At 35.9% G+C, this 27,147-nt stretch overlaps 1 protein-coding gene across 2 annotated transcripts; it reads right to left on the reverse strand.

Annotated features, from left to right (window-relative positions):
• Positions 1–905: 905 nt before the first annotated feature.
• WASF1 (WASP family member 1) lies at positions 906–26,888 on the reverse strand (the record flags this gene model as incomplete). 2 transcript variants are annotated; one of them, XM_082669103.1, is made up of 8 exons in its annotated part: positions 906–1,063; positions 1,926–2,554; positions 3,670–3,849; positions 5,476–5,645; positions 7,125–7,242; positions 8,311–8,464; positions 20,981–21,115; positions 26,756–26,888. In XM_082669103.1, 8 exons carry the CDS (start codon positions 26,886–26,888, stop codon positions 906–908), a joined length of 1,677 nt encoding a protein of 558 aa, XP_082525229.1. The 2 variants fall into 2 exon arrangements, with proteins under 2 accessions (XP_082525229.1, XP_082525228.1); XM_082669102.1 differs by having other exon boundaries at positions 5,476–5,648.
• Positions 26,889–27,147: the final 259 nt, after the last annotated feature.

A 27,147-nucleotide genomic window follows, 5' to 3' on the forward strand; every position in this document is an offset into this window, starting at 1 on the left:
ATTTAAGAGCATAAGGAGTTGAAAAATACTGACTTTTGACTTTAGGAAAAAATGACATAAAAGCTACCTTATGCACTAGACAATATGAGTCTGTACAATTAAGAGGAAATTATACAGCTTAAGTACTTTTTAACTTTTTCATTGACTATTTAGAGCCTACTTTATATTATTTGATAAACTATCAGAAAGTTTTATTCAAAGAGGTAACACCCATGAACCTTTAAAATGAACCATTTATTAAATCAGACTGTTATTCTTAACAGTTATGTAAGTTACATGGTTTATGTCAGAGTATTTCACATGGAAAATTTTTAAACTCTTATAGGCAAGCAAAATCGTACCACACAATATATAAGTAGGAAGGGGATACTGCTAAACATTCAAATAAGGCAAGTATTTTAAAACAATAATTAAAAATTCAAGCATTCCTTTAAGAGAATTCAATACTACAAGCTAAATGTACTTTCTGAGTGTATTCATATAAAGGTAGTGTTTCTTCTTTTAAAACGTCAGGAAATGGAATAAGGCTCATTAACAGATACAGCTGCCCTCAAGATTTTTAATCTCAGTTGCTCTCTTTAAATTAAAATTCACAAAGTGCACAATTAAGATATATCAAAAAACTGAATCAGCTACTCTAATAACAGCTGTCCATGCTTAATACTTAGTGGTTTATTTGACCAAATGATGCCTTTTGAAAAATAAAAAAAGATAAGCCACTGTAAAACATTTAGTTTGAAATGTATGCTAATATTTTTCTTAGAAATCAAAAATTATGGAGGAAAAGGGTTATTTACCTTAAGGAAAAGAAAGCAAAACACTGGAATGACCAAACATTTTCAAAGAACAAGCACCACAAAGGACATTTGCATTCGGTTTTGTAATATTTATCAATGCATTTTTTCTTACTCCAACCAATCTACTTCATCAAATTCTGAATCATCTTCTGAATCACTGTATTCCACAGCAATACGGCGGGACAGGATGGTGGCAACATCATTTTCAATGCGTTCGTGTTTAGCTTCCTGTTCACGCTGCTCTTCGACTTTTCGTAGCTGAATACCTGATATAGTAAATCCAAACCATTCATTGTAAACCAAAATACTAGATATTATTAGATATTATTAATCGAATAAATTCAAATACACATGAGAAATACTAACAGGAAAATAAAAAGCAAGATCTATTAAAAAGAATTTGAAGATTTGATGAAACTTACCACATACCCCAGTGGATGTCTATAGTTTATTTAGCCATTATGGTCTATTGTGCTTCCCTACTCACCACCTCCTAAAGTTAACCAGGTGATACATTTCTTTTGTTTGTTACCTCTACGGTCAAATAAATTAAACATCGTTGAGCATATTTTCTGTGGCTTTGTTCTCCCCAGTACTTGAGGGAAAGGCACTATTATTCATTCTATACTGTTACTGCCTGGCATATAGTAGGAAACGTTGGCTGAATAAATAAATGAATGTGACAGGTTGTTCCTTTGTTACTAAGGTAGGAACCTTAATCCTTTAAAGGTATTGGTAAAGCAAGTGTCACTTACATATCAAATGGACAGCCTTAACACTGAAGAAAATACCATTTTAAAAGGAGTTATATATATTGAATATAATATTTACAAAGGGTTTTAACTAAATTTTCTATAACATTTAAGTCTGATACTTTTAATTTCTCATTCATTCAATAAACATTTCAAGAACACCTACTAAGTATGAAAATAAAATGATTAATGTGACATATTTTCTTGAAAAAGACTTAAAATATAAATTGAACATAGCTTTACTTTCTAAAGATCACTTGTACAAAAACATGAGCATCTAAACTTTTATAAATGAAGAAAACATTATTGTCTCCAATATTTAGAAAAGTTCTAATGCTACCATTGCAATGCTTTTAACGGCTCTTGAGAAAATTACCTTTTCGTATTGCTTCCAGAAGTACACTTCTGGCATCACTGATTACAGGTAGGGTTGATGGATGACGCTTTGGCTCAGAAGCAGGTATAATTTGTGATGGAGGAGATGGAGGCATTAATGGAACATGGGGACCTGGGGCAGTAGATGGAGTTGGATGTAGCCCAGAGGGAGGATGAGCAAGAGCTGCGACTGAGACAGGTGATGATGGTCGAATGCCAGGTGGAGGCAGAGGAGGCGGTGGTGGGGGCGGAGGCAGCCCCTGGACTTCTCCTTGTGGGAGTGGGTGAACTGGTACAGTCTCGCATACTGGGGCAGCTCTAGCTACCGGTGGAGAGGGCTGTACTAGAGGAGGTGCAATTGGAGGAGGAGCTGGGTGAAGAACTCCAGGGGCAATCTGAAGAGGAGCTGGAGGCGGTGGTACTGCTGGAGCTTGCAAAGCAGTGGTTGGAGGTGGAGGTGGGGGAGGTACTGGTGGGGGGGGAGTCGAAGTCATTGAAGCTCTTAATGAAGAAGTTGACAAGGCAGATGGAAGAGGTGGTGGAGGAGGTGGTGGGGCGGCGCTCACAAACACAGGTGTCCTGCCTGTAGCTGGTGACTGAGGACGATTTTCTATCAAACCTGTAGCAGAACTGAAATGATAAAGAGATCCCAGCAAGTTACTTAAAGAGAAAAAACTAACCACTCAAAACATAAATGGCTACCAGTAATTCTATCAAGGTAGAGGCATTAACATGTTCCTATAAAAATTAAAAATTCTTCAGCAATATTTAGAATGAAATGAGAACTAAAAGTACACTAACAAGAAAATCAATACGTGGCGCTTTGATTTATAATATTCTAAACGATCTCATCCTCTCATGCAACTTTCATATCCACTTGAGCATTTTATCCTTCCTTTGATAAAATGCTCAGTTTTACACTGGGATATGAGTCTTCATAATGACTCAACATTTATCATATTACAACATTTGTATTGCTATACCTGTGGCCAAAACAATACTGTATTTGTATTGAAGCTATTAAGACTCATTATATGTCATTTCAGTTAAATCAATGACAACTAATTACAAACCACAAAAGGAAATTTATGCCCCTCTTCCTTGCTGAGGATGGAACATCAAATGAGTCAGTAATATAAGATTGATCTTTTTAACTGGAAATTGTAAAGCTGATCTCTATTTCTCTATGAAAAAAAATTATAATGTGGATAACAGTGGACAAAATGAAACTTCAAAAAGCTTTACTAAAAGATTATTATGAGCAATTGCCTATTCTCTCTCAAATTCTTAGAGTATTTCCCCTAATATTAAATTAACATTTATAATCAAGTCTTTGGTTCCCATTTCTTTGTCCCTAACCACATACCAAAAATTCTTAATTTTTATTAATATATTGCAGATCATGTGCTTGATAACAAAGCTATAATAAAATGAAACACACTTTAATCTTTAAGTTATCATTAGCTAAAATTTCCCAAGAGAATGTGTCAGCTCTTATGAGAGGCTGGCAAACTACGGATCAAATCTGACCCGATCCCTGTTCTTGTAAATAAAGTTTTGTTGAAACACAAACATATTCATTTATTTATGTATAGTCCATGGCTGCTTTCATTCAACAATGGCAGAGTTGAGTAGTTGTGACAGAAGCCATATGTCCTAAAGCCGAAAACATTTATTATATGGGCCTTTAAAGAAAAAGGTTACCAACATCTGAGATGAAACATCATGTGCTTGTTCTGACATACCTGATACAGGTGGGTATGGGTTTTGCATCTCCTGCTCCATGCACTGGTGGAGGTGGAGGTGGTTCATGTGGTCTGACTAAGACCCTTTCCTCAGCTCTCGTCAGAAGCTCACTCATCTGACTAAACGGCAAGGCAGAAAGCGAGTAAGATCCATCCATATGATCCACATACGTCTGCGGTCTAAAAAATACATACAGTATCAGTGTATTTTTCTTGAATTATTGGTGAAGTAAAATGTTCTACATGAGATATTGAAGGTTTATCCTTTGAATGCCAATATTTTAACTACTTTAAGAAACTTCTTTCAGAAATTTATTACATTCATCCTGCTTTTAAAACACAGAATGCTGCTCACAATGCAACCTTTCCTTGCTGATTCAGGTTATTATGATGACCTTCAGTTATTTTATTATTTTATAATATAATACTAATTCAATTCACAAGGGTGAAAAGTATTACTTTCATAATCTGATAAACAAGAAAAGAAAATAACTTTCAGCCAATTGTGTTCAAAGCTATCTGCCTCTATTTAATTTTTTTCTTTACAATAAGATGCCAATGACAACAAGCTAGAATATGAAAACTGGAATTTTCTACCACCAGAATATCCTGCTGTTCTTTTAAACCTAAATGACTTCCAAGTGTCTGGCACCCAAGGGAGATAGGTCTGTGATACCAGTAGCACAGACATGGCTAACTACATTGTTTTTGTCTTTTTGCTGTTTTCAAAGGTGCTAGGGTACTCAGAAAATAGCTGCGTAACATAATAACATGTGACTTAAGTCAGATTTAAGCAAAATTTTAGATACCTTGAGCATGTGAAGACATAAATATTTACTGACTGTAGTGCATGCTGGAGACAAAGCTGGATTTAAAAGATGTGTACAAAGCAAGTTAGAAATTATTATATTTACACAACTGGGTAGGCTCAATACCTCAATCACTTAACAGTGATTAGAAATAAATGTCTGTCTACAGATTATTAATTTTTTAAAAAATCAATCATTTCAGTCTCTTTCTTTCAGTACTACATATGGATAGTACCTTATATGTATATTACTCCTAAAATAGGCCAAAATAATTTACACTTATGACCCAATAATTTACATGTATTATTCGAAAGAAAGTCTTAAGTTCTTTTCCATTCAAAAATCAGTAACTATAAAACATATAATAATAACTATAATCAACTGTACACAAATCTCTCCACAGAGAGATGCTAGTATAATGTTTGTTAGGGTTGCATATTAGTTAGATAGGGTCCCTGGCCACTGAGAAAGGAAAAGGACCTATTGCATATTTCTGCAAAAGGGGATGAGTAATTTTGTTTTGAAAGTCCTGATATATCTGAGGTGGAAGATGTGGCATAGAAAGGAAGTCAGGGGAAAGAAAAAGGAACAAAATATAACCCCCTTCCAACTCCTATTTTATCTGCAGTGAATCAATAATACTTCAAAAAAAAAATCCAGACCCCATTACTCTATTATGAAATTCTAACAGACTCTGCCTGAACTACTGAGAGTGAGCTGAGACCTCATATGAAAGTTAAAACATCGAAGATCATCTACTCCAACCACTTCTTTCTACAGATGAGAAAACTGAAGTCCGGGTACAAAAATGATCTGCCCAAGATCAGACTTCAATAGGCTCACAATGGTCAGGGTTTCAAAATAAACTCAATACTTATAGAAAAGAGTCTGTCAATTCAACAGTTCAGGACCTAAGACTTAGACATATAGATATTAGAAATAAAGCCAGTGTTTTACCATTAATTTTGTTTAAAAAAACAAACAAAAGAAAATAAACCTTGTTTCAAAATGAGAGGCTGGGCCATTAGCAACTTCAATATGCTTATGTAAGAGATTAGCATCATCTTCAGCCAGCTCTGGACCTTGGGCCAGCTTCTGCCATTCTCTCCGCCTGTCATGAGGTGCTCTTGGCACTTTTTCTGGTTCATGAGGACGATCTAGATTTTTCTGCTATAACAGATGTATTGAAACAAAGCCAAATGCTGAAGTACTACGTTTTTAAAAAGAGGTTATAACAACGAAAATAGAATTCTAACATCATTATTGAAAAAGACAATGTCATCATAATATAGTAAAAGTAACAGAGATACAGTTCATTTGTGCATTCAGAGTTAAATCTTAGCTAGTTTGTTTGTAATCCCACTTTCGAATGCTTTTTTAACCTTTAAATGAAATTGATGTATCAGATAAAAATAGTATGTCTACATAATAAAACTTGAGGTCAGAAAGTCCTTTCAGATGAAAACAGTTTCATCAACTCTGCTCCCACATTATTAGTTTTTGCTATAATGAGTGAAATTTCTACAATTAAAGGCACTGCCTACCTCTAGCCAAAACCTGAAAATTTACTAAGGTTATATTATCTGAGAAACGACTAATTAGCTAGCCAATACATTAGAAAAAAATCCAATTACCCAATTAAACCATAATAACTGTCACTCAACAGAAAATAGGGTATTTGAAAAATAAAACAAAAAGTGATTCCAACTGTGGGAGAAAAAGTATAGAAAGAAACCAAAGGGGCCAAGCAGGTAACATACGTGAATAAAAAGAGCCAGATATAAGATGAGGCCTGCACTGAACTAGACGGGTATGTCCATCTAAGGCATTCCAGTTCAAAAATTTAAAAACCACTGTGTTTGTCAAACAAAACTGCTTGCAGGCATAGTCTGGGCTACCAGTCACCAGTCTGCAAACTCTGGCTAGAACACTGGTACACTGTCTAGTGCAGAAAATAATAACATGTAGGCATTTTGGGGAAGAGCAGGGAGAGCAGAGATAGCTATAGAAGAAACAGAGGGATGATAAAGACAAACTTTGCCACCTTCATAATTCTGCCTAAATCCAACTTTGCTTCCTCCTTCTATATTTCTAGTTATCATTAACATGGAATAAAACAGATCCAAGTGAATTTTATTAGAAAGTAGAAAATGATAATACAGCAGACAGGTAACAGGAATTTAGTGAGACTGTTATAAGCTTTCCATTTAGGATATGCTCTGTGGTAAGAAAATATTAACTTAATCTACTTTACCAATATCTGTACAATATTCCTTTGTTCTGCTTTAGCAGAATGCCTTTCTCTTCCCTGGACCACTTAGTTCTTATTTGTTCGTCAAGATTCATTATAAGCTTTGTTGAAGTGTTTATCAGCCCCGTCCTCCCTAAAGCAGGTGCTATTTTGTGCTACTCAAACCCTCCATGCATACCTCTCTGTTAGGTGGGTATTTATCACACCATATTATAATAACCTAATTGTTCATTTGCTCCCCATTAGACTGTGATCGTTCTGCGTGGTTATAAAGACTTCGGTATTTGACCATATGGACCAAATAAAATAAAACTGTCAAAGTACAGAATTAATAAAGTCCCACATATGCAACAAATCACAAATACATGAAAACTAACTTCAATTTTTTGAAATACCTTCTGCTTCCTCTTTTCCTTCCTCTTATCCTCCGTATCTTGTAACATTTTTTCTTTCCATAGATCAAAGAAATATGAAGGATTGGTATAAAACTTCAAACCTTCTTTACCATCATCTCTGAAGTATAAAATATCAATTAAAATATACATTAGTAAGACTTAGAGAGGCAATAGGAATAGAAGTAATTTTACTAAAATTGTTTCCTCTTACATTAACAAAATATAGCATGTGTAAAAATATTGGCAAAATAAATGAGAATATGCACCAATAGAACATTTCTCACAAATCAGACAGGAAACTTCTGGAAAACCAGAAGTTTTTCAGAGTTGGAATTAATAATTTAAAGGTACAACTGGACAATTTTCATCCCTAACTTCCGCTGAATGCCAGGTTTTCTATAAGTCCTGTGGGAAATTCCAGTAATTACAAATGATTCTGCCAAAGAGAAAAGCCTGAAAGGACAACAGAACAGAGAAACTATACAGGGTTTCTGCCAATACTCTAATTTACTTATCATCTTACCAAATCCAAAAAATATCACCAAATAGTCATTCTAATAGTAATAGTTATATCCAATGCCTTGCATACTGACAAATAGTTTCAAATAACTATCCAAATACCATTTTATTCAGGACACGTGTTGTGCCTCTTAAATCACCCATTTAACAATTCATGTGAAAGACTCCAAAGAAAGGCTGAATAAGTCCAGAGTTTTTAAATGGTAAAAAAAATTTAAAAACAGATACTACATATTCAATACACAGATATTTAATGCAAAGATCAAGAGTAGACAAGAACCAGAAAAAAACAATATTTTATTAATGTGGTGGGATTTTGAACTCTTTATTTTTTCTTTTCCATCTAATTAGAAATTAAATTAAAAAGACAATAACAACTCCTTGTCTCTTCATATTCATGTTTGCCATTGGCTTTTCTTAAAAACACCTGTCAAAACAACTCCTTTGAGTAAGTCTTGTTTTTTGTATGCCCAAACCTTGGGAACTCACCTAGTGAATAAAGCAAAGGTTTTCTAAAGGTGGTGGATAAGGAGGGTTCTCTGCATTGCTCAGGAGACCAGTGAAATAAAAAATGTTTGGGGATTTAGCATTTAAAGGTAGACTGCTACATATCTGAACTTGAAGTCTGAAATAAATAAACGGCCTTCTTACTTATTAGCGTACTGACCTGTAAGGAGTGAGTATATTGAGAGGTGGAGGCTGTTCACAAACATCGTACGTCTCCTGTAATGGAACAGGCAAAGTCCTGCGGTCGAAAAGCTGCTGATCTTGAACTGTAGAACTTCGGAAAGCTTTTCTCATGGTTATATCTTGCAAAGACACTAAAACAAAAATCCAAAATGTATTGTTTTATTTTACTAAGATGATTTAACATAAGGACAAATTCATATACCGTATTTGTTTAAAAGTCAGAAGGTCATGACTGTTAGCGGCTTATGAATCAGGAACCATATTTTAAATGTTCTATCACTATATGCCACATCATTTTGTGCTTTATTTTTCCAATTAGATGGGTTTTAATGCAACTTCTGATTTCTAAGGCTCTAATGACACCTGAAGCATATGCTACATTTCCCATCAAGTGCACCTTTTCCTTTTCTCTCCTTGCCGTCCCCAGTCCCCACCAACCTACATTTTCCTCTTTTTTTCTATAATCTTTTTTCCATCTCCCTTTATTACTTTTATTTAGCTTATACCAATAACACTGAAGGAACTACTTAGTTATCAGTGGCATTCTGGGCTAAATGCACTATTGCCCTCTATGCTTTAAGTATGCTATAAGTATGATACATGGACTATAAAGTTAAAACAAACTTATTGTAAAGAAAATTAAGTTTTCAAGTACTGGGCAATCTGTACTGTTGTCTATTTCACTTATCTTTTATCTTGTTCTATAAGGGTCTTCAATTAACTACAAGTTCTTGAAGACTGAGGCTATCTTGTACATTAGTTTCTCCAGTAAGTTAACACAGCCCCATCATACATATGAGGATTTAAAATAACTTCATTTGCTCAGTTTCTTTTGGACTGTGCAGCATGTTAAAATAAAAAATTTACCAAAATACTAGATTTTTAACTCTTAGAGTGATTTCTTGATATTAAAAAACTAGGTGATTTTTTAACATATCTAATATGGGTTTTAGTACAAATGCCTTATACCATAGAAAGGTCAGTATTAAATAATCATAACAATTCTTAAATTATTTTTCTCCCTAAAATAGTATCTCTTTCATCCTTACAAATAAAATTCACTCAACATGAATGTTTGGGTCTATGAAATAAGTGGAGCAATGAGGCTGGCTATGCAATAGCCACAACATGACTGCATTCCCAGCAATTCCACTTCTGACTTAAAAACACCAAAATAAAATTCAGAGAAGGAAAAAAGTTTTTTTCCCACTATCACTAAAGAGTAGTATGAGAGATACTTAATGAGTATAAACTATAGTGTTAGATGCTTTCACTAATTTTTACTTAAGCTTTATAACAATTTAATGGGATAGGAATTATTATTCCATTTTTAAACATAAGAAAATAGAAAATATTATATAACTGGCCCAAGGTAAAATGGTTAATAAGCAGTAGAGCCAGAACAGAAAACGCAGATCTGTCTGCCTTTGAGGCTAATCTCTCTGCCACAGTACCACATGCTGTTCCTCTGGCTCCTATCAGAAGTGGCCTCTGTTTTCTGCAATCAAAATGGATCAATTTTTGCCACCCTCCTACCCCACTTATTAACTGTAAGTATGAAACCTAGTGTTTGATTTCCCAAAACTGTCTTAGTAAAGGATATAAAGAACATGTAAAGTAATAAGCATTTTTCTATCTTCAGCTCCTTTCATTTATCATTTCTCTCATTTGTTAACAGACCAATGTGACAAAGCCCCTTCCAGTTGCCAACAATGACATCTGATATTACTTAGTGTTATATAACACAGTAAGTCAGCACAATATGTTTGTAAACATAACTGAATTAAAGATAATGGTACAGAGCTTTGTTTAAAGACTCAGTTTTTTACCCTTTCTAAATTACTGTTACTTACTATTTAATGGTAATTAAAAATCCCAAAATATTGATATTACATTCTGTAATTTATTATTCTACTCATAATGTTATTTTATGTGAACTTTAACTGAGTTAAAAAATCTAGGTAAAATAACTTTGAAAATTCCTCTATTCAACATCCCCATGACAATTTCAAATTAAGTAGTTCAACGTTTTAGATTCTGAATTCTTTCCCAATGCTCCATATAATTTTAAAGGAAACTGAATAATTCTGATAGTTGTTGGCACATTAAGAATTTTTTAAAACACCTAAACACACCTTAAGTTATTTACTAGTATCTGTATTTTCATTTTCAATTTTAATGGGAATGCTAAAATACCTGTTAAAATTTAACAGTATTTTCAAACTAAATATTAATTTTTATTTGTTACATAAAAGAACTGCCTGTATATTTCTATATTTTTAGATGAAATGTACTTGTAACTTACATGTTTAAATTATTTAAAAAAGAAATTTTGGATATAAATGACATATTTGAAAGTATGGCCATAAATTTTTTTTTAATATTAGCAATGATTTTTATCTCAAGAATTTCATGACGTATAACAATATACATTGTATACATTATAATATACACAAACATGTTTCAAGGGATACCACCAGTAAAAAACAACCGACAGAATGAGAGAAAATCTTTTCAAATCATAAGATTTGGGACTTGGATCCAGAATATATATAGAATTTGCGTAACTCAACAATCACAAGAAAAATAATCCGAATTAAAAATGGGAAAAGGATCTGAACAGATATTTCTCCAAAGAAGATACACAAATGGCCAGTAAGTCATTTAAACCCTGTTGTTTTTTTTCTTTTGTTTTTTTAAGTTAAGTTTTATTATTCTTTTTATTAATTTTTTTTTTTTACATTTATACATCACTGTGAATTACATTTGACTGTAGTTTTATTAAAGGAAGAAACACATTTTTACTACCTATTTCTGTTAGATTTTTGGTACAATGTAAAGTCAGGTTATAGATCCAGCCCTTTGCACAAAAATAGAATCATTTTTGTCTTAGTTGCTTTTAACTGAACTAGTTGCAGTTGTCAACATTTAAAAACAAGAGGTAAGAGATAAAAATCTAGATACCTGGCTTCTTGGACAAAAGAAAGATCTGGCATGACTACACTGACTTCACCTCATTTCATGTCACCCACATGCCAACAATCTGCTCCCTGTTTTGTACACAGTCTCAAAATCGCGCACTTGGTCCACTTCACTCAGAGTAACCTGGGTGTAAATCCTGGTTTTAAGTCCTAGCTCTACCACTTTCCTGCTTGGAGACTCGATTCTAAGTGGCTTATAAGCCATGAGAAGATGCTCAACATCATTAGTCATCAGGCAAATGCCAATACATTCTACAAAATGAACCAATATTGAAAACATTAGGCTTAGAAAGAAGCCAGTCACAAAAGACCATATATTGCATGATTCCATTTATTTGAAATGTCCAGAATAGGCAAATCCATAGAGACAGAAAGCAGATTAGTGATTGCTGGAGGCTACGGAGAAGGGGAGATGGGAAGTAACTACTGTTGGATATAGGGTTTCTTTTTGGGGTGAGGAAAATGTTCTAAAACTGACTGTGGTGATAGTTGCATAACTCGGTGAGAATACTAAAAACCACTGAATCATACACTTTAACTTTAGACGAGTTAATTGTAGGGTGTATGAAATATATTTCAATAAAGCTGTTTTTTTTTTAAAGTACTGTCTTGGTTTTTTCTCATATCCAGACCTATGAGTTTATATCTTTGCATGTAGAGGAAACTTAGCATAGTTAAGTACTCACCTCTCCTTATTCAGGCATTAAATTATGTCAGAAGTTGGTTCAATCACTAAAACAGCCATCATTATATTCTACCTTTTGCTTTTTTCAGCGATATCCTTTAATTTTTTTTTTTCGGTACACGGGCCTCTCACTGTTGTGGCCTCTCTCGTTGCGGAGCACAGGCTCCGGACGCGCAGGCTCAGCAGCCATGGCTCACGGGCCCAGCCGCTCCGCGGCATGTGGGATCTTCCCGGACCAGGGCACGAACCCGCGTCCCCTGCATCGGCAGGCGGACTCGCAACCACTGCGCCACCAGGGAAGCCCTCCTTTAATATTTTTACTGTTCAAGTTTAGATCTATTATATAACTTACATTTATAATAAAAATGTTATTCCACAAAAAATATTTTGAACAGAGGATTATAAGAGATTCACATTAAATAATACTCTAGGGTAGATAAGTGAAAATTATGTTCTTAGTAGTTTCAGTTTTCCTTCTTAAAAAATAAACAAAACAGAAAGAGGCATTTGAGAAACACCACCACTCAATGTTTTCTATCAAGGCATGAAATGTTTTACCACTAAACTTTCTACCATTATTATTTTTTTAAACCTAATATCCCTAGCTTAATATCTCAGCATAGAACACTTTTGTCCTATATACTGGCAATTTGGGAACTTTTTTTTTCTTTTGGAAATGTTGATTTAAATTGGGAAGTAACATTGAAAGAACGAGATCAGATTCTAGCAGTTTAGCAATATGCACACACACAAGTATATTAAAAGGAATTACATTCTTAAACAATCAAACCTAAGAATTTCAGGTAATTTTCAAATTATTTCTAAGACAAATGTATACAAACAAATTATAAGAGAGAAAAGACAAAGAAACTGGAGAAAGAGTCTGGCCAAAAAAATTTTATGTCAAAAAATGAAGAGCTATTTAATATACAAAAAGAAGAGGTAAAAAAGGGGAAAAAAAGCTTCCCTGGTGGCGCAGTGGTTGAGAGTCCGCCTGCCGATGCAGGGGACACAGGTTTGTGCCCCGGTCCGGGAAGATCCCACATACTGCGGAGCGGCTGGGCCTGTGAGCCATGGCCGCTGAGCCTGCGTGTCCGGAGCTTGTGCTCCACAACAGGAGAGGCCACAACAGTGAGAGACCCACGTACCGCAAAAAAAAAAAAAAAAGAAAAAAGAAAAAAAGAGGAGAAAACCCAGGAGACTCATGCTAATGGCATTTATACATAAGCCACCAATCTATTACAACATGTACAACAAAGGTCGTGGGTAAAAAAGTTGTGTAGTAAATTCCTTTTTTTTTTTAACATCACTATTGGAGTATAATTGCTTTACAGTGGTGTGTTAGTTTCTGCTGTATAACAAAGTGAATCAGTTATACATATACAAATATCCCCATATCTCCTCCCCCTTGCATCTCCCTCCCACCCTCCCTATCCCACCCCTCTAGGTGGACACAAAGTACCGAGCTGATCTCCCTGACTACGCAGCTGTTTCCCACTACCTATTTTACATTTGGTAGTGTATATATGTCCATGACACTCTCTCACTTCATCCCAGGTTACCCTTCCCCCTCCCCATGTCCTCATGTCCATTCTCTACATCTGTGTCTTTATTCCTGTCATGCCATTAGGTTCTTCAGAACCAGTTTTTTTTTTTTATTTTAGGATTCCACATATATATGTGTTAGCATATGGTATTTGTTTTTCTCGCTGAATTACTTCACTCTGTATGACAATCTCTATGTCCATTCATCTCACTACAAATGACTCAGTTTCATTTCTTTTTATGGCTGAGTAATATTCCATTGTATATATGTGCCACATCTTCTTTATCCATTCATCTGTCGATGGACACTTAGGTTGATTCCATGTCCTGGCTACTGTAAATAGAGCTGCAATGAACACTGTGGTACATGACTCTTTTTCAACTATGGTTTCCTCAGGGTATGTGCCCAGTATTGGGATTGCTGGGTCGTATGGTAGTTCTACTTTTAGTTTTTCAAGGAACCTCCATATTGTTTCCAATAGCGGCTGTATCACTTTACATTCCACCAGCAGTGCAACAGGGTTCCCTTTTCTCCACACCCTCTCCAGCATTTATTGTTTCTAGATTTTTTGATTTTGGCCATTCTGACTGGTGTGAGGTTATACCTCGTTGTAGTTTTGATTTGCATTTCTCTAATGATTAATGATGTTGAGCATCCTTTCATGTGTTTGTTGGCAATCTGTATATCTTCTTTGGAGAAATGTCTATTTAGGTCTTCTGCCCATTTTTGGATTCGGTTATTTTTTTTTTTGATATTGACCTGCATGAACTGCTTGTATATGCTGGAGATTAATCCTTTGTCAGTTGCTTCATTTGCAAATGTTTTCTCCCATTCTGAGGGTTGTCTTTTGGTCTTGTTTATGGTTTCCTTTACTGTGCAAAAGCTTTGAAGTTCAATTAGGTCCCATTTGTTTATTTTTGTTTTTATTTCCATTTTTCTAGGAGGTGGGTCAGAAAGGATCTTGCTGTGATTTATGTCATAGAGTGTTCTGCCTATGTTTTCCTCTAAGAGTTTGATAGTTTCTGGCCTTACATTTAGGTCTTTAATCCATTTTGAGCTTATTTTTGTGTATGGTGTTAGCGAGTGATCTAATCTCACACTTTTACATGTACCTGTCCAGTTTTCCCAGCACCACTTATTGAAGAGGCTATCCTTTCTCCACTGTACATTCCTGCCTCCTTTGTCAAAGATAAGGTGACCATATGTGCATGGGTTTATCTCTGGGCTTTCTATCCTGTTCCATTGATCTATATTTCTGTTTTTGTGCCAGTACCATACTGTCTTGATTACTGCAGCTTTGTAGTATTGTCTGAAGTCAGGGAGCCTGATTTCTCCAGCTCCAGTTTTCATTGTCAAGATTGCTTTGGCTATTCGGGGTCTTTTGTGTTTCCATACAAATTGTGAAATTTTTTGTTCTAGTTCTGTGAAAAATGCCAGTGGTAGTTTGATAGGGATTGTATTGAATCTGTAGATTGCTTTGGGTGGAAGAGTCATTTTCACAATGTTGATTCTTCCAATCCAAGAACATGGTATATCTCTCCACCTGTTTGTATCATCTTTAATTTCTTTCATCAGTGTTTTGTAATTTTCTGCATATAGGTCTTTTGTCTCCTTAGGTAGGTTTATTCCTAGGTATTTTATTCTTTTTGTTGCAATGGTAAATGGGAGTGTTTTCTTGATTTCATTTTCAGATTTTTCATCACTAGTGTATAGGAATATCAGAGGTTTCTGTGCATAAATTTTGTATCCTGCTACTTTACCAGATTCATTGATTAACTCTAATAGTTTTCTGGTAGCATCTTTGGCATTCTCTATGTATAGTACCATGTCATCTGCAAACAGTGACAGCTTTACTTCTTCTTTTCCAATTTGGATTCCTTTTATTTCTTTTTCTTCTCTGATTGCTGTGGCTAAAACTTGCAAAACTATGTTGAATAATAGTGGTGAGAGTGGGCAACCTTGTCTTATTCCTGATCTAAGTGGAAATGGTTTCAGTTTTTCACCATTGAGGACAGTGTTGGCTGTGGGTTTGTCATATATGGCCTTTATTATGTTGAGGAAAGTTCCCTCTATGCCTACTTTCTGCAGGGTTTTTAAAATAAATGGGTGTTGAATTTTGTCGAAAGTTTTCTCTGCATCTATTGAGATGATCATATGGTTTTTCTCCTTCAATTTGTTAATATGGTTTATCACATTGATTGTTTTGCATATATTGAAGAATCCTTGCATTCCTGGAATAAACCCCACTTGATCATGGTGTATGATCCTTTTAATGTGCTGTTGGATTCTGTTTGCTAGTATTTTGTTGATGATTTTTGCATCTATGTTCATCAGTGATACTGGCCTGTAGTTTTCTTTCTTTGTGACATCTTTGTCTGGTTTTGGTATCAGGGTGATGGTGGCCTCGTAGAAGGAGTTTGGGAGTGTTCCTCCCTCTGCTATATTTTGGAAGAGTTTGAGAAGGATAGGTGTTAGCTCTCCTCTAAATGTTTGATAGAATTCGCCTGTGAAGCCATCTGGTCCTGGGCTTTTGTTTGTTGGCAGATTTTTAATCACAGTCTCAATTTCAGTTCTTGTGATTGGTCTGTTCATATTTTCTCTTTCTTCCTGGTTCAGTCTTGGCAGGTTGTGCATTTCTAAGTATTTGTCCATTTCTTCCAGGTTGTCCATTTTATTGGCATAGGGTTGCTTGTAGTAATCTCTCATGATCTTTTGTATTTCTGCAGTGTCAGTTGTTACTTCTCCTTTTTCATTTTTAATTCTATTGATTTGAGTCTGCTCCCTTTTTTTCTTGATGAGTCTGGCTAATGGTTTATCAATTTTGTTTATCTTCTCAAAGAACCAGCTTTTAGTTTTATTGATCTTTGCTGTTGTTTCCTTCATTTCTTTTTCATTTATTTCTGATCTGATCTTTATGATTTCTTTCCTTCTGCTAACTTTGGGGGTTTTTTGTTCTTCTTTCTCTAATTGCTTTAGGTGGAAGGTTAGGTTGTTTATTTGAGATGTTTCTTGTTTCTTAAGGTAGGATTGTATTGCTATAAACTTCCGTCTTAGAACTGCTTTTGCTGCATCCCATAGGTTTTGGGTCATCGTGTCTCCACTGTCATTTGTTTCTAGGTATTTTTTGATTTCATCTTTGATTTCTTCAGTGGTCACTCCATTATTAAGTAGTTTATTGTTTAGCCTCCGTGTGTTTGTATTTTTTACAGGTCTTTTCCTGTAATTGATATCTAGTCACATAGCATTGTAGTCAGAAAAGATACTTGATACAATTTTAATTTTCTTAAATTGACCAAGCCTTGATTTGTGACCCAAGATATGATCTATCCTGGAGAATGTTCCATGAGCACTTGAGAAGAAAGTGTATTCTGTAGTTTTTGGATGCAATGTCCTATAAATATCAGTTAAGTCCTACTGGTCTAGTGTGTCGTTTCAGGCTTGGGTTTCATTATTTATTTTCATTTTGGATGACCTGTCCATTGGTGAAAGTGAGGTGTTAAAGTCTCCTAATTTTATTGTGTTACTGTCGATTTCCCCTTTTATGGCTGTTAGCATTTGCCTTATGTATTGAGATGCTCCTCTTTTGGGTGCATAAATATTTACAATTGTTGTATCTTCTTCTTGGATTGATCCCTTGATCATTATGTAGCGTCCTTCTTTGTCTCTTGTAATAGTTTATATTTTAAAGTCTACTTTGTCTGATATGAGAATTGCTACTCCAGCTTTCTTTTTATTTCCATTTGTATGGAATATCTTTTTCCAACCCCTTTCAGTCTGTATATGTCCCTAGGTCTGAAGTAGGTTTCTTTTAGACAGCATATATACAGGTCTTGTTTTTGTATCCATTCAACCAGTGTATGTCTTTTGGTTGGAGCATTTAATCCGTTTACATTTAATATAGTTATCTATATCTATGTTCCTATTATCATTTTCTTGATTGTTTTGTTGGTATTTTCCTTCTCTTGTGTTTACTGCCTAGAGAAGCTCCTTTAGCATTTGTTGTAAAGCTGGTTTGGTGGTGCTGAATTCTCTTAGCTTTTGCTGGTCTGTAATGGTTTTAATTTCTCCATTGAATATGAATGAGATCCTTGCTGGATAATCTTTGTTGTAGATTTTTCCCTTTCATCACTTTAAATATGTCCTGTCACTACCTTCTGGCTTGTAGAGTTCCTGCTGAAAGATCAGCTGTTAACCTGATCGGGATTCCCTTGTATGTTATTTGTTGCTTCTCCTTTGCTGCTTTTTTTTCTTTGTATTTAATTTTTAATAGTTTGATTAATATGTGTCTTGGCATGTTTCTCCTTGGATTTATCCTGTATGGGACTCTCTGCACTTCCTGGACTTGACTATTTCCTTTCCCATGTTAGGGAAGTTTACAACTATAGTCTCTTCAAATATATTCTCAGTCCCTCTCTTTTCTCTTCTTCTTCTAGGACCCCTATAATTCGAATGTTGGTGCGTTTAATGTTGTCCCAGAGGTCTCTGAGACTGTCCTCAATTCTTTTCATTCTTTTTCTTTATTCTACTCTTTGGTAGTTATTTCCACTATTTTGTCTTCCAGGTCACTTATCTGTTCTTCTGCCTCAGTTATTCTGCTACTGATTCCTTCTAGAGAATTTTTAATTTCATTTATTGTGTTGTTCATCATTGTTTGTTTGCTCTTAAGTTCTTCCAGGTCCTTTTTAAACATTTCTTGTATTTTCTCCATTCTATTTGCAAGATTTTGGATCATCTTTACTCTCATTACTGTGCATTCTTTTTCAGGTAGACTGCCTATTTCCTCTTCATTTGTTTGGTCTGGTGGGTTTTTACCTTGCTCCTTCATCTGCCGTGTATTTATCTGTCTTATCATTTTGCTTAAGTTACTGTGTTTGTGGTCTCCTTTTTGCAGGTTGCAGGTTCGTAGTTCCTGTTGTTTTTGGTGTCTGCTCCCAGTGGGTAAGGTTGGTTCAGTGGGCTGTGTAGGCTTCCTGGTGGGGGGGGACTTGTGTCTGTGTTTTGGTGGATGAGGCTGGATCTTGCCTTTCTGGTGGGCAGGACTGAGTCCATTGGTGTGTTTTGGGGTGTTTGTGACCTTATTATGATTTTAGGCAGCCTCTCTGCTAATGGGTGGGGTTGTGTTCCTGTCCTGCTAGTTGTTTGGTATAGGGTGCCCAGCACTGTAGCCTGCTGGTCCTTGAGTGGAGCTGGGTCTTAACGTTGAGATGGAGATCTATGGGAGAGCTTTCACTGATATTATGTGGGGCTGTGAGGTCTCTGATGGACCAATGTCCTGAACTTGGCTCTCCCACCTCAGAGGCTCAAGCCTGACACCTGGCTGGAGCATCAAGATCCTGTCAGCCACACAGCTCAGAATAAAAGGGAGAAAAAAAAAAGAAATAAAGATAAAATAAAAATAAAATAAAGTTATTAAAATTAAAAAATTATTATTAAAAATAAAAAAGCAGGGCTTCCCTGCTGGCACAGTGGTTGAGTCCGCCTTCTGATATAGGGGACGCGGGTTTGTGCCCCGGTCCGGGAAGATCCCACATGCCGCGGAGCGGCTGGGCCCGTGAGCCGTGGCCACTAAGCCTGCGCGTCCGGAGCCTGTGCTCCGCAATGGGAGAGGCCACAGCAGTGAGAGGCCCGTGTACCACAAAAAAAAAAAAAAAAAAAGTAATAGAAAAAAGAAAGAAAGAAGAGAGCAACCAAGCCAAAAAACAAATCTACCAATGATAAGTGCTAAAAACTATATGACAAAATAAAAACAAACAAAAAAAAACGGGCAGAACCCTAGGACAAATGGTAAAAGCAAAGCTATACAGACAAAATCACACAAAGAAGCACAGACATACACACTCAGAAAAAAAGGAAAAAAAATACATATATTAAGAAAAAAAAGGAAGAGAGCAACCAAATCAATAAACAAATCTACCAATGTTAATAAGCTCTAAATACTAAACTGAGATAAACATAAAACCAGAAACAAATTAGATGTAGAAAGCAAACCCCAAGTCTATAGTTCCTCCCAAAGTCCACTGCCTCAATTTTGGGATGATTCGTTGTCTATTCCGGTATTCCACAGGTTCAGGGTATGTCAAGTTGATTGTGGAGATTTAATTTACTGCTCATGAGGCTGCTGGGAGAGATTTCCCTTTCTCTTGTTTGTTTGCAGAGCTCCTGGGGTTCAGCTTTGGATTTGGACCCGCTCCTGCTTGTAGGTCATCTGAAGGCATCTGTTCCCCACCCAGACAGCATGTGGTTAAAGCAGCAGCTGATTAAGGGGCTGTGGCTCACTCAGGCCACTGGGAGGGAGGGCTACGGAATGCAGGGCGAGCCTGCGGCAGCAGAGACTGGCATGACGTTGCAACAGGCTGAGGCATGCTGTGTGTTCTCCTGGGGAAGTTGTCCCTGGATCACGGGACCCTGGCAGTGGCAGGCTGCAGAGGCTCCTGGGAGGGGAGGTGTGGATAGTGACCTGTGCTTGTATGAAGGCTTCTTGGTGGCTGCAGCAGCAGCCTTAGCATCTCATGCCCATCTCTGGCGTCCGTGCTGATTGCCGCGGCTTGCGCCCATCTCTGGAGTTCGTTTAGGTGGTGCTCTGAATCCCCTCTCCTCGCACACCCCGAAACAATGGTCTCTTGCCTCTTCTGCAGCTCCAGACTTTTTCCCAGACTCCCTCCCAGCTAGATGTGGCGCACTAGCCCCTTCAGGCTGTGTTCACGCAGCCAACCCCAGTCCTCTCCCTCGGATCTGACCTCCAAAGCCCAAGCCTCAGCTCCCAGCCCCCACCTGTGCTGGCGGGTGAGCAGACAAGCCTCTCAGGCTGGTGAGTGCTGGTTGACACTGATTCTCTGTGCGGGAATCTCTCCGCTTTGCCCTCTGCACCCCTGTTGCTGCATTCTCCTCCGTGGCTCTGAAGCTTCACCCCCCCCGCCCACCCCCCATCTCCTCCAGTGAAGGGGCTTCCTAGTGTGTGGAAAGTTTGCCTCCTTCACAGCTCCCTCCCAGAGGGGCAGATCTCGTCCCTATTCTTTTGTCTGTCTTTTCTTTTTTCTTTTGCCCTACCCAGGTACGTGGGGAGTTTCTTGCCTTTTGGGAGGTCTGAGGTTTTCTGCCAGCGTTCAGTAGGTGTTCTGTAGGAGTTGTTCCACATGTAGATGTATTTCCGATGTATTTGTGGAGAAGAAGGTGATCTCCACGTCTTACTCCTCTGCCATCTTGAAGGTCTCCCCCTGCCCCCCGAGGTGTAGTAAATTCATGTTTTGTGTGTGTGTGTGTGTGTGTGTGTGTGTGTGTGTGTGTGTGTGTATGTTTCTTTCATTAATTGAAGCACATTTCTCCCAGTTGTTTTTTTTTTAATAAATTCATGTATAATAGTGTTCTTAAATATATCACTCATCCCACCTAACCAAAAACATACATGTGAAAGAAAATATAACATGAATAAACTTACATTCTTCTTCTTTAGGATCAAGCTGTGTAACACTAACAGATAAACGGTCCACACGTTCTTGTAATGAGTTAACTCTGAAGGAAAAACTATGTGCCTCATTGAATAATTCTCCAAATATATCTTCAGCATATTTACCTAAGCAAAAATGAAGCATATACCATAAAAGTTAATGTTATCTGAGATAAATATCAAACAATTTAACATTTAAAAACGCTGCCCCAATGAATTTGGTATTTACTTGAAAGTAGTTTAAATTTTAAACCCATCCTAAAGTAATCCAACTGTGATACAGTGAGAAGAAAACACAAACCCTGGGAAATACAGTTTTAGATACTAGCTCTACCACTTCCTGGTAGGTGACTTGTGGCTAAGGAAATACTCTCCTGCTTTATCCCTATCTACACCTGTTGAGGGTTAGAGAGGTTATAATGTAAAGTACACATAAATAATACATCTCTAATCCCAATTCAGCAGTCATAAACAGACTGTACACTAGAACCGAATTTCAGGCCAAGTGGCAGAATCCAAGATATTTCATAAACCTAGTAGATGACCTAATCTCAGGTACACCCAAAATACAGATCCTGAAAATTTATGAGATATTTTATATTTTCTCTCATTCTAGTTTCTTAAAACATCATAAATCTAAAATCACTGAATTCCTCTAGTCATGTAAATTTCCATTACTGTAAAGAATAAGCCAAAATAATCCCATTCTAAAAGGAGAAATAAAAATTTCTATCTAGTAAATAAGCCAGGGAGAAGTTTTAGATGACCTATAATTTTAAAATGTTCAAGTGTATTTAGAACATATAAATAAATGCTCACAATATAAAGATAAGTCAATCACTATCTATACCTTTGAATAAAAAAAAATTGATGGTCTTCCTAAATCAAGACATTTTAGACCCAAGCGTACAGTCTAGGTTAAATGTAGCTCAACAGTAAGCTCTATAGAGTCCTGTAACAGGGTACTAAATACTTATAGAATGAATTCATTAATCTCACCAGTTTACATTTGAACAATGGCTGTCTTTTTTTCAAAGCACTTCAATATATTATCAGTTAAATCAACAAAGGTTTACTGAGGGCTCACCCTGTGCCTGGTAGGTGTATTTCTTACTGAAGACACCAAGAAATAAAACATAAAATACCTGTCCTAGAAGATTTTATAATCTTTAGGAAAAAAATCATAACTTTAATCTCTCTATAATAAATTAAGAGAAAAAGGATAATTTTGTATATATTCATTCGCTCACATATATTCTTTAAACCAAAATGACTGGGAATGTCTTATGTGCCAGACTGTGTACCAGATCCTGGAGATATAAAAATGATTGGACGAAGTTCTCTGCCACTGACGGGTTTTGAACAGAGGGAGAAACAAATATTTAAATAAACGTGAAAACCAATTTAATAAATAAGTCCAAATCTTTGTTCCATTCACTTTGAGGCCTTGACATCAATTTCCTCACCCATAAAACAGGAATAAAAATATCTCCTTCAAAGAAGTTATAAGAAAAGGAGAAAAAAGAAGGAGAGGATGGGGTGCAATTGTAGAGTACCTGATACAGGATAGGGGCTCAACAACAGGCAGCTCTTACTATAAAACGACGTAAAAGTCACAAAGCACAGAGAAAGAAGCATCTAAACGTTTGGGTGTGGGATGGTATTAGAGACACTTCTAGAGGCACAGAGTTTCTCTGGCAGATAAGGGAAGCATTCCATACATTTATTCATCAAATGTTAGGGATACAGAGATGGAAGAGACAATTTTAAACCTAAAAGAACTTAGTTTAATACACGGATCTTTAAGTTATAGTCTGTATACCACCTGAAATTACATGCAGATTTTTAATGCATTTGCATTTTTCTGGAAAGAGGGCCCACAGATTTTTCTTTTTTTTAACAGATTTTTTAAAAAGAGTTTACACTTTCCCCACCTCAGGTTTAAGCACCAAAGCACTGCAGTGGGTAAGATAAACAACCCCATCTGTTCTCTTTTCATATTCCTTCTTACTTTCCACATCTACCTCCTCCTTCCCTCCCAGAGACAGGTGAAAGGAATAAAGTTCACAATGTAAAACTAATTGTGTATGATCTGAATTTCAACTAACCTTACATTTATTATACTATGTCTCTACTCAAGAATCTATGAGGTCTCATTACCTCTGATGTTAAAATCTAAATCCTCTCAGCTAACACTGTCCTCCATAATCAAGCTCCACCTTACATGTCTAATATCATTTGTCCCTTTAATCCCCCTCATATATTTATTTTTGCCTCCATTCATCTGCCTACTTCTACATGCAAGTTGAAATGCCTTCCTTCTTCATTCATCTCCAGTTTCCAAATTCTTTTGTTCCTTAAAGGCCCAATTCAATTCATATTTCATTCAGCAAGCCTCCTCTAATGACTTCACCTATGCCTATCTCCCTTTTCTCAGTTCCTATAATCTAAAACTCCTGATTTTAATTATATACATGCTCACACTGTTTGAAACTCACAGAATTCATAATATTAGACTCTTCAACTAAATGGGGTATGTTCTTTTTGGACAAGAAACATGTACCTTTATCACACAGCAAAATATTCAGTGTTATCTGTCCATTGTCTATCTATTATCTAATTAGTCTTATAGAGCCAATCTATTTATCCACCCTCTCACCCATCTACTTTCCTATCTATCTGTCAAATTTTCTATGATTGAGAACAAGAAGTAGGCTCTATCAGCTCATCTTGGTAGCATGAACTGACCATATTCAATAAGAGAAAGGCCTTGGGAAAAGAAAATGTAAAAGATCTCTCAGGTAATTAGAGTCCCAATGGTTGTTAAATAAGATGGCAATAAAATGGGGAAACTTTTGGTATAGCAAAAGAAATTTAAATAAAGTGAATTCTATGTTTTCAGTAATTATCTATTATAAAACAGAATTGTGTTCCGCTAGGAAAAACAACTGAACCAGATGCATATTTTTGCAAGGAAGAGGTCAGGACGATGTGCAGCTCCAAGCAATGATGAACTCTGGAGTTGACCTTCACTGCTGTGTGCAATAGCACTTTTGGTGTTAGGAATAGTACCAAAGTGAAAATCTGAATTACCTAGAACCATTCTGAATAGCCTACCTTTCTAAGTAATTCAGAAATTATTTAATGCATTAATTATTATTTTAACTATTTTGGATGGAAACAAATGTAAAATCTACTCTAAACTTCCCTGTCTTCTTAAATAAAAATTAAACATAATTTAACCTTTTATTGAGGACTTATAGTCATGAATTGATTATGAGAAACAACAGCTTTGAAATGTATAAGAATATTTGCTTTTACATTAAATGGCCTCTTTCCAGTTTTTATGTTGCTTTTTCCCTTATGTCACTTCTTCCTTTGCTATAAACTATATCTTTTGGTTGGCTTCAGTACTGCTTGCTTCTATTATCTCCCCACCCCCCACCCCCGCCCCGTATCTCCTCTTTTAATGCTCTGAAACATTAACGTTTGGAAACCACATCATAAACCCTGTCTGAATTACCAAAGTAAAAGTAAACAAGTTGGGAGAGGGATCAACTGGTTATTTTATGTGCATGGTCTTTAGTGCTTGGGCTTGTTTATTCTGGCTATCTAGAGGTCTTTTAAATTTAATTCCAGGTTCTCAACTATGTCACGTGGGAAAGCTGCCAGAGAGCTTAATTCTGGAGTGGTAAACTATTGTTACACCTTGCTACAATATTTTATGCTTTTTCTTTTTTCTTTTTTAAAATCTCTACAAACTGCTTAGAACATGCCTCTATAGTCTCTGATTCCAAGTTTGAAGTACCCAAAACCTAATTTAGTTATATCTTTACAATGTATTTCTATTTTCAGTCTGGCTACAACATGACCATGTGCTTGCTGACAGATGTTGCTTATATGGACTTTCTGTATCAAACTTGAAAATTCCTTAAATTTTCACCTTCAGATTATGTAAGAAACAGGTTAGTACTGCAAAACTGACACACATTAGTTCTAAATTCTACATTGAAAATATACCTAAAAGAAGTTGTTTATATTAGATCTAATATTCATTTTAATTTAAAGAAATATTTTAACCAAATTTATTAATGTCATTTCTATGCTCTTAACATGTATTCTAATATTAACAAGCTGATGTACCCATATACATATAGAATATATGAATTTTATATGAAGTTATGTTACGTTAATAGAATCTAACAGATCATAAAACCGATTAGTGCTAGCAAATGACTTTAAACAATATGGATAATCATATATTAATGTACTTTCTAGGCCTTTGCTTTTGACTTGTCTCCAAAGTACACTTTATATTGAATTTCTCAAGGAAGAAACAAGTAAACAATACATTAATGATTCACTGCTGATAACTAACCTGAAAAAAAAACCCCACCAAATGAGACAACAAATACACTTAAACTCAAAGAAACAGTCTTTTAATTTACTCCTACAACTATTTCATAGGCAATGTAGAAATTTAGTGCTCTCACCAAGAATATTCAAATATAACTTTTTATGTTGCTCTGACTACAAGTGTATGTCCAAATGCTCTCACTTGAAACACATCAGATTAACAACATCTTTTTACCTTGTGCTAAGTAGTCAATTATAAAAAGAAAGGACAAAAGTTAAAAGGAAAAGAAAAGAGGAGCTAATCCTGCCTATAAAGCCAACCTATGTGGGTGGGTATGGCTGATAAATCTAGGACTACTTAGAGAAGATATGTAGACTAAAACCATCTTGTTTTATCTTTAAAATGAAATATAAATGTCTAATAAAAAGCTAATCCTTCAATTCAAAAGATAAACTATATTTAAAAAAATTTTTCTAATATTACATTTAGAATAAATGGGAAATAATTTATTTAATTCCTTAACCTAGTAGCTCTGTTATGTAATCTTATAATGGAAACATACTGTCTGTCTCCTCCTCCCCTAACCTGTCCCTTCCACTGGCCTTTATTATCTGACCAACCTGCTTGCCTTCTGTCTGCCATCATGCTGCACTTGATTGATATCCTAATGTCCTTTAGACAACTCACCTGACTAACCTAAATCCTCTGACTAGTTAGTTACTATTCCACATCTTTCACTTTTAGATATTTGGTAATAAAAAAATACTTCCCTATGCTAGTAAGATATATATATATGTATATAAAGAGAGAGATACTAGCAACCCCAAACACAAATAGTTTAAGCCTCGAAAAAAGTAAATAGCGATAACAAGCAAGCAAAAGTACAACTTGAGCACCACCTTTTACAGACTGAATTATATTTTAAAAACAATCTCATTAATTCTTAACCATCATGTGATTCTGTTCCTAAAGATTCTATCCTTATTTCCCTTTCCCAGAGGAAACATGCAGGGGAAGAAGAAATGATTCTAAAACGCATTAATTTTACTTAAAATGACTACATTTTTCAAGATAACTTTGTACTCTTCTCATCAACTATCCCCCCCCCTCCAAATTAATCACAAGAGTATCATCTTAATACCCTAAAGCATAACATTCTGGTTTACGAGTAGTATTTTTTTGCAGTACGTGGGCCTCTCACTGTTGTGGCCTCTCCCGTTGTGGAGCGCAGGCTCCAGATGCGCAGGCTCAGCGGCCATGGCTCACGGGCCCAGCCGCTCCGCGGCATGTGGGATCTTCCCGGACCGGGGCACGAACCCATGTCCCCTGCATCGGCAGGCGGACTCTCAACCACTGCGCCACCAGAGAAGCCAGCGAGTAATATTTTTAATTGATGTAAAAATACTTACTTAGGCTACTTAGTTGTCTAATTATATTTGCCAAGGAAATATTGGTTACACATTCCAGTTCATTCTTAATTCCTCTAGGCAGTGCTGTGTGGCACAAGTGCCTAGGATCGATGTTTCTTTTCACTAATGGCATCTTGAGATCAACCTCTATGGCAGTTCACCTGTAGGAAATCAAACAATAAATTAACACTTCAGTTTCGACCAACACAGAGTGAGACCTTATCTTTTTCATTTAATAATAAAATATTTGCTAGTATGAAGATGGTGAAAATGGAGTCACCGGGCTAAATGAATCAAAGTTGATTTGTTAACCATTTTTATCTTCAATTATTAGAATGTCAACATTATGTAAAATTTTTTTTTAAAAACTTACTTTCAATGTCAATTGCTTC

This window comes from Grampus griseus (genome assembly GCF_964374135.1).
Source record: "Grampus griseus genome assembly, chromosome: 13".
Classification (NCBI taxonomy): domain Eukaryota; kingdom Metazoa; phylum Chordata; class Mammalia; order Artiodactyla; family Delphinidae; genus Grampus; species Grampus griseus.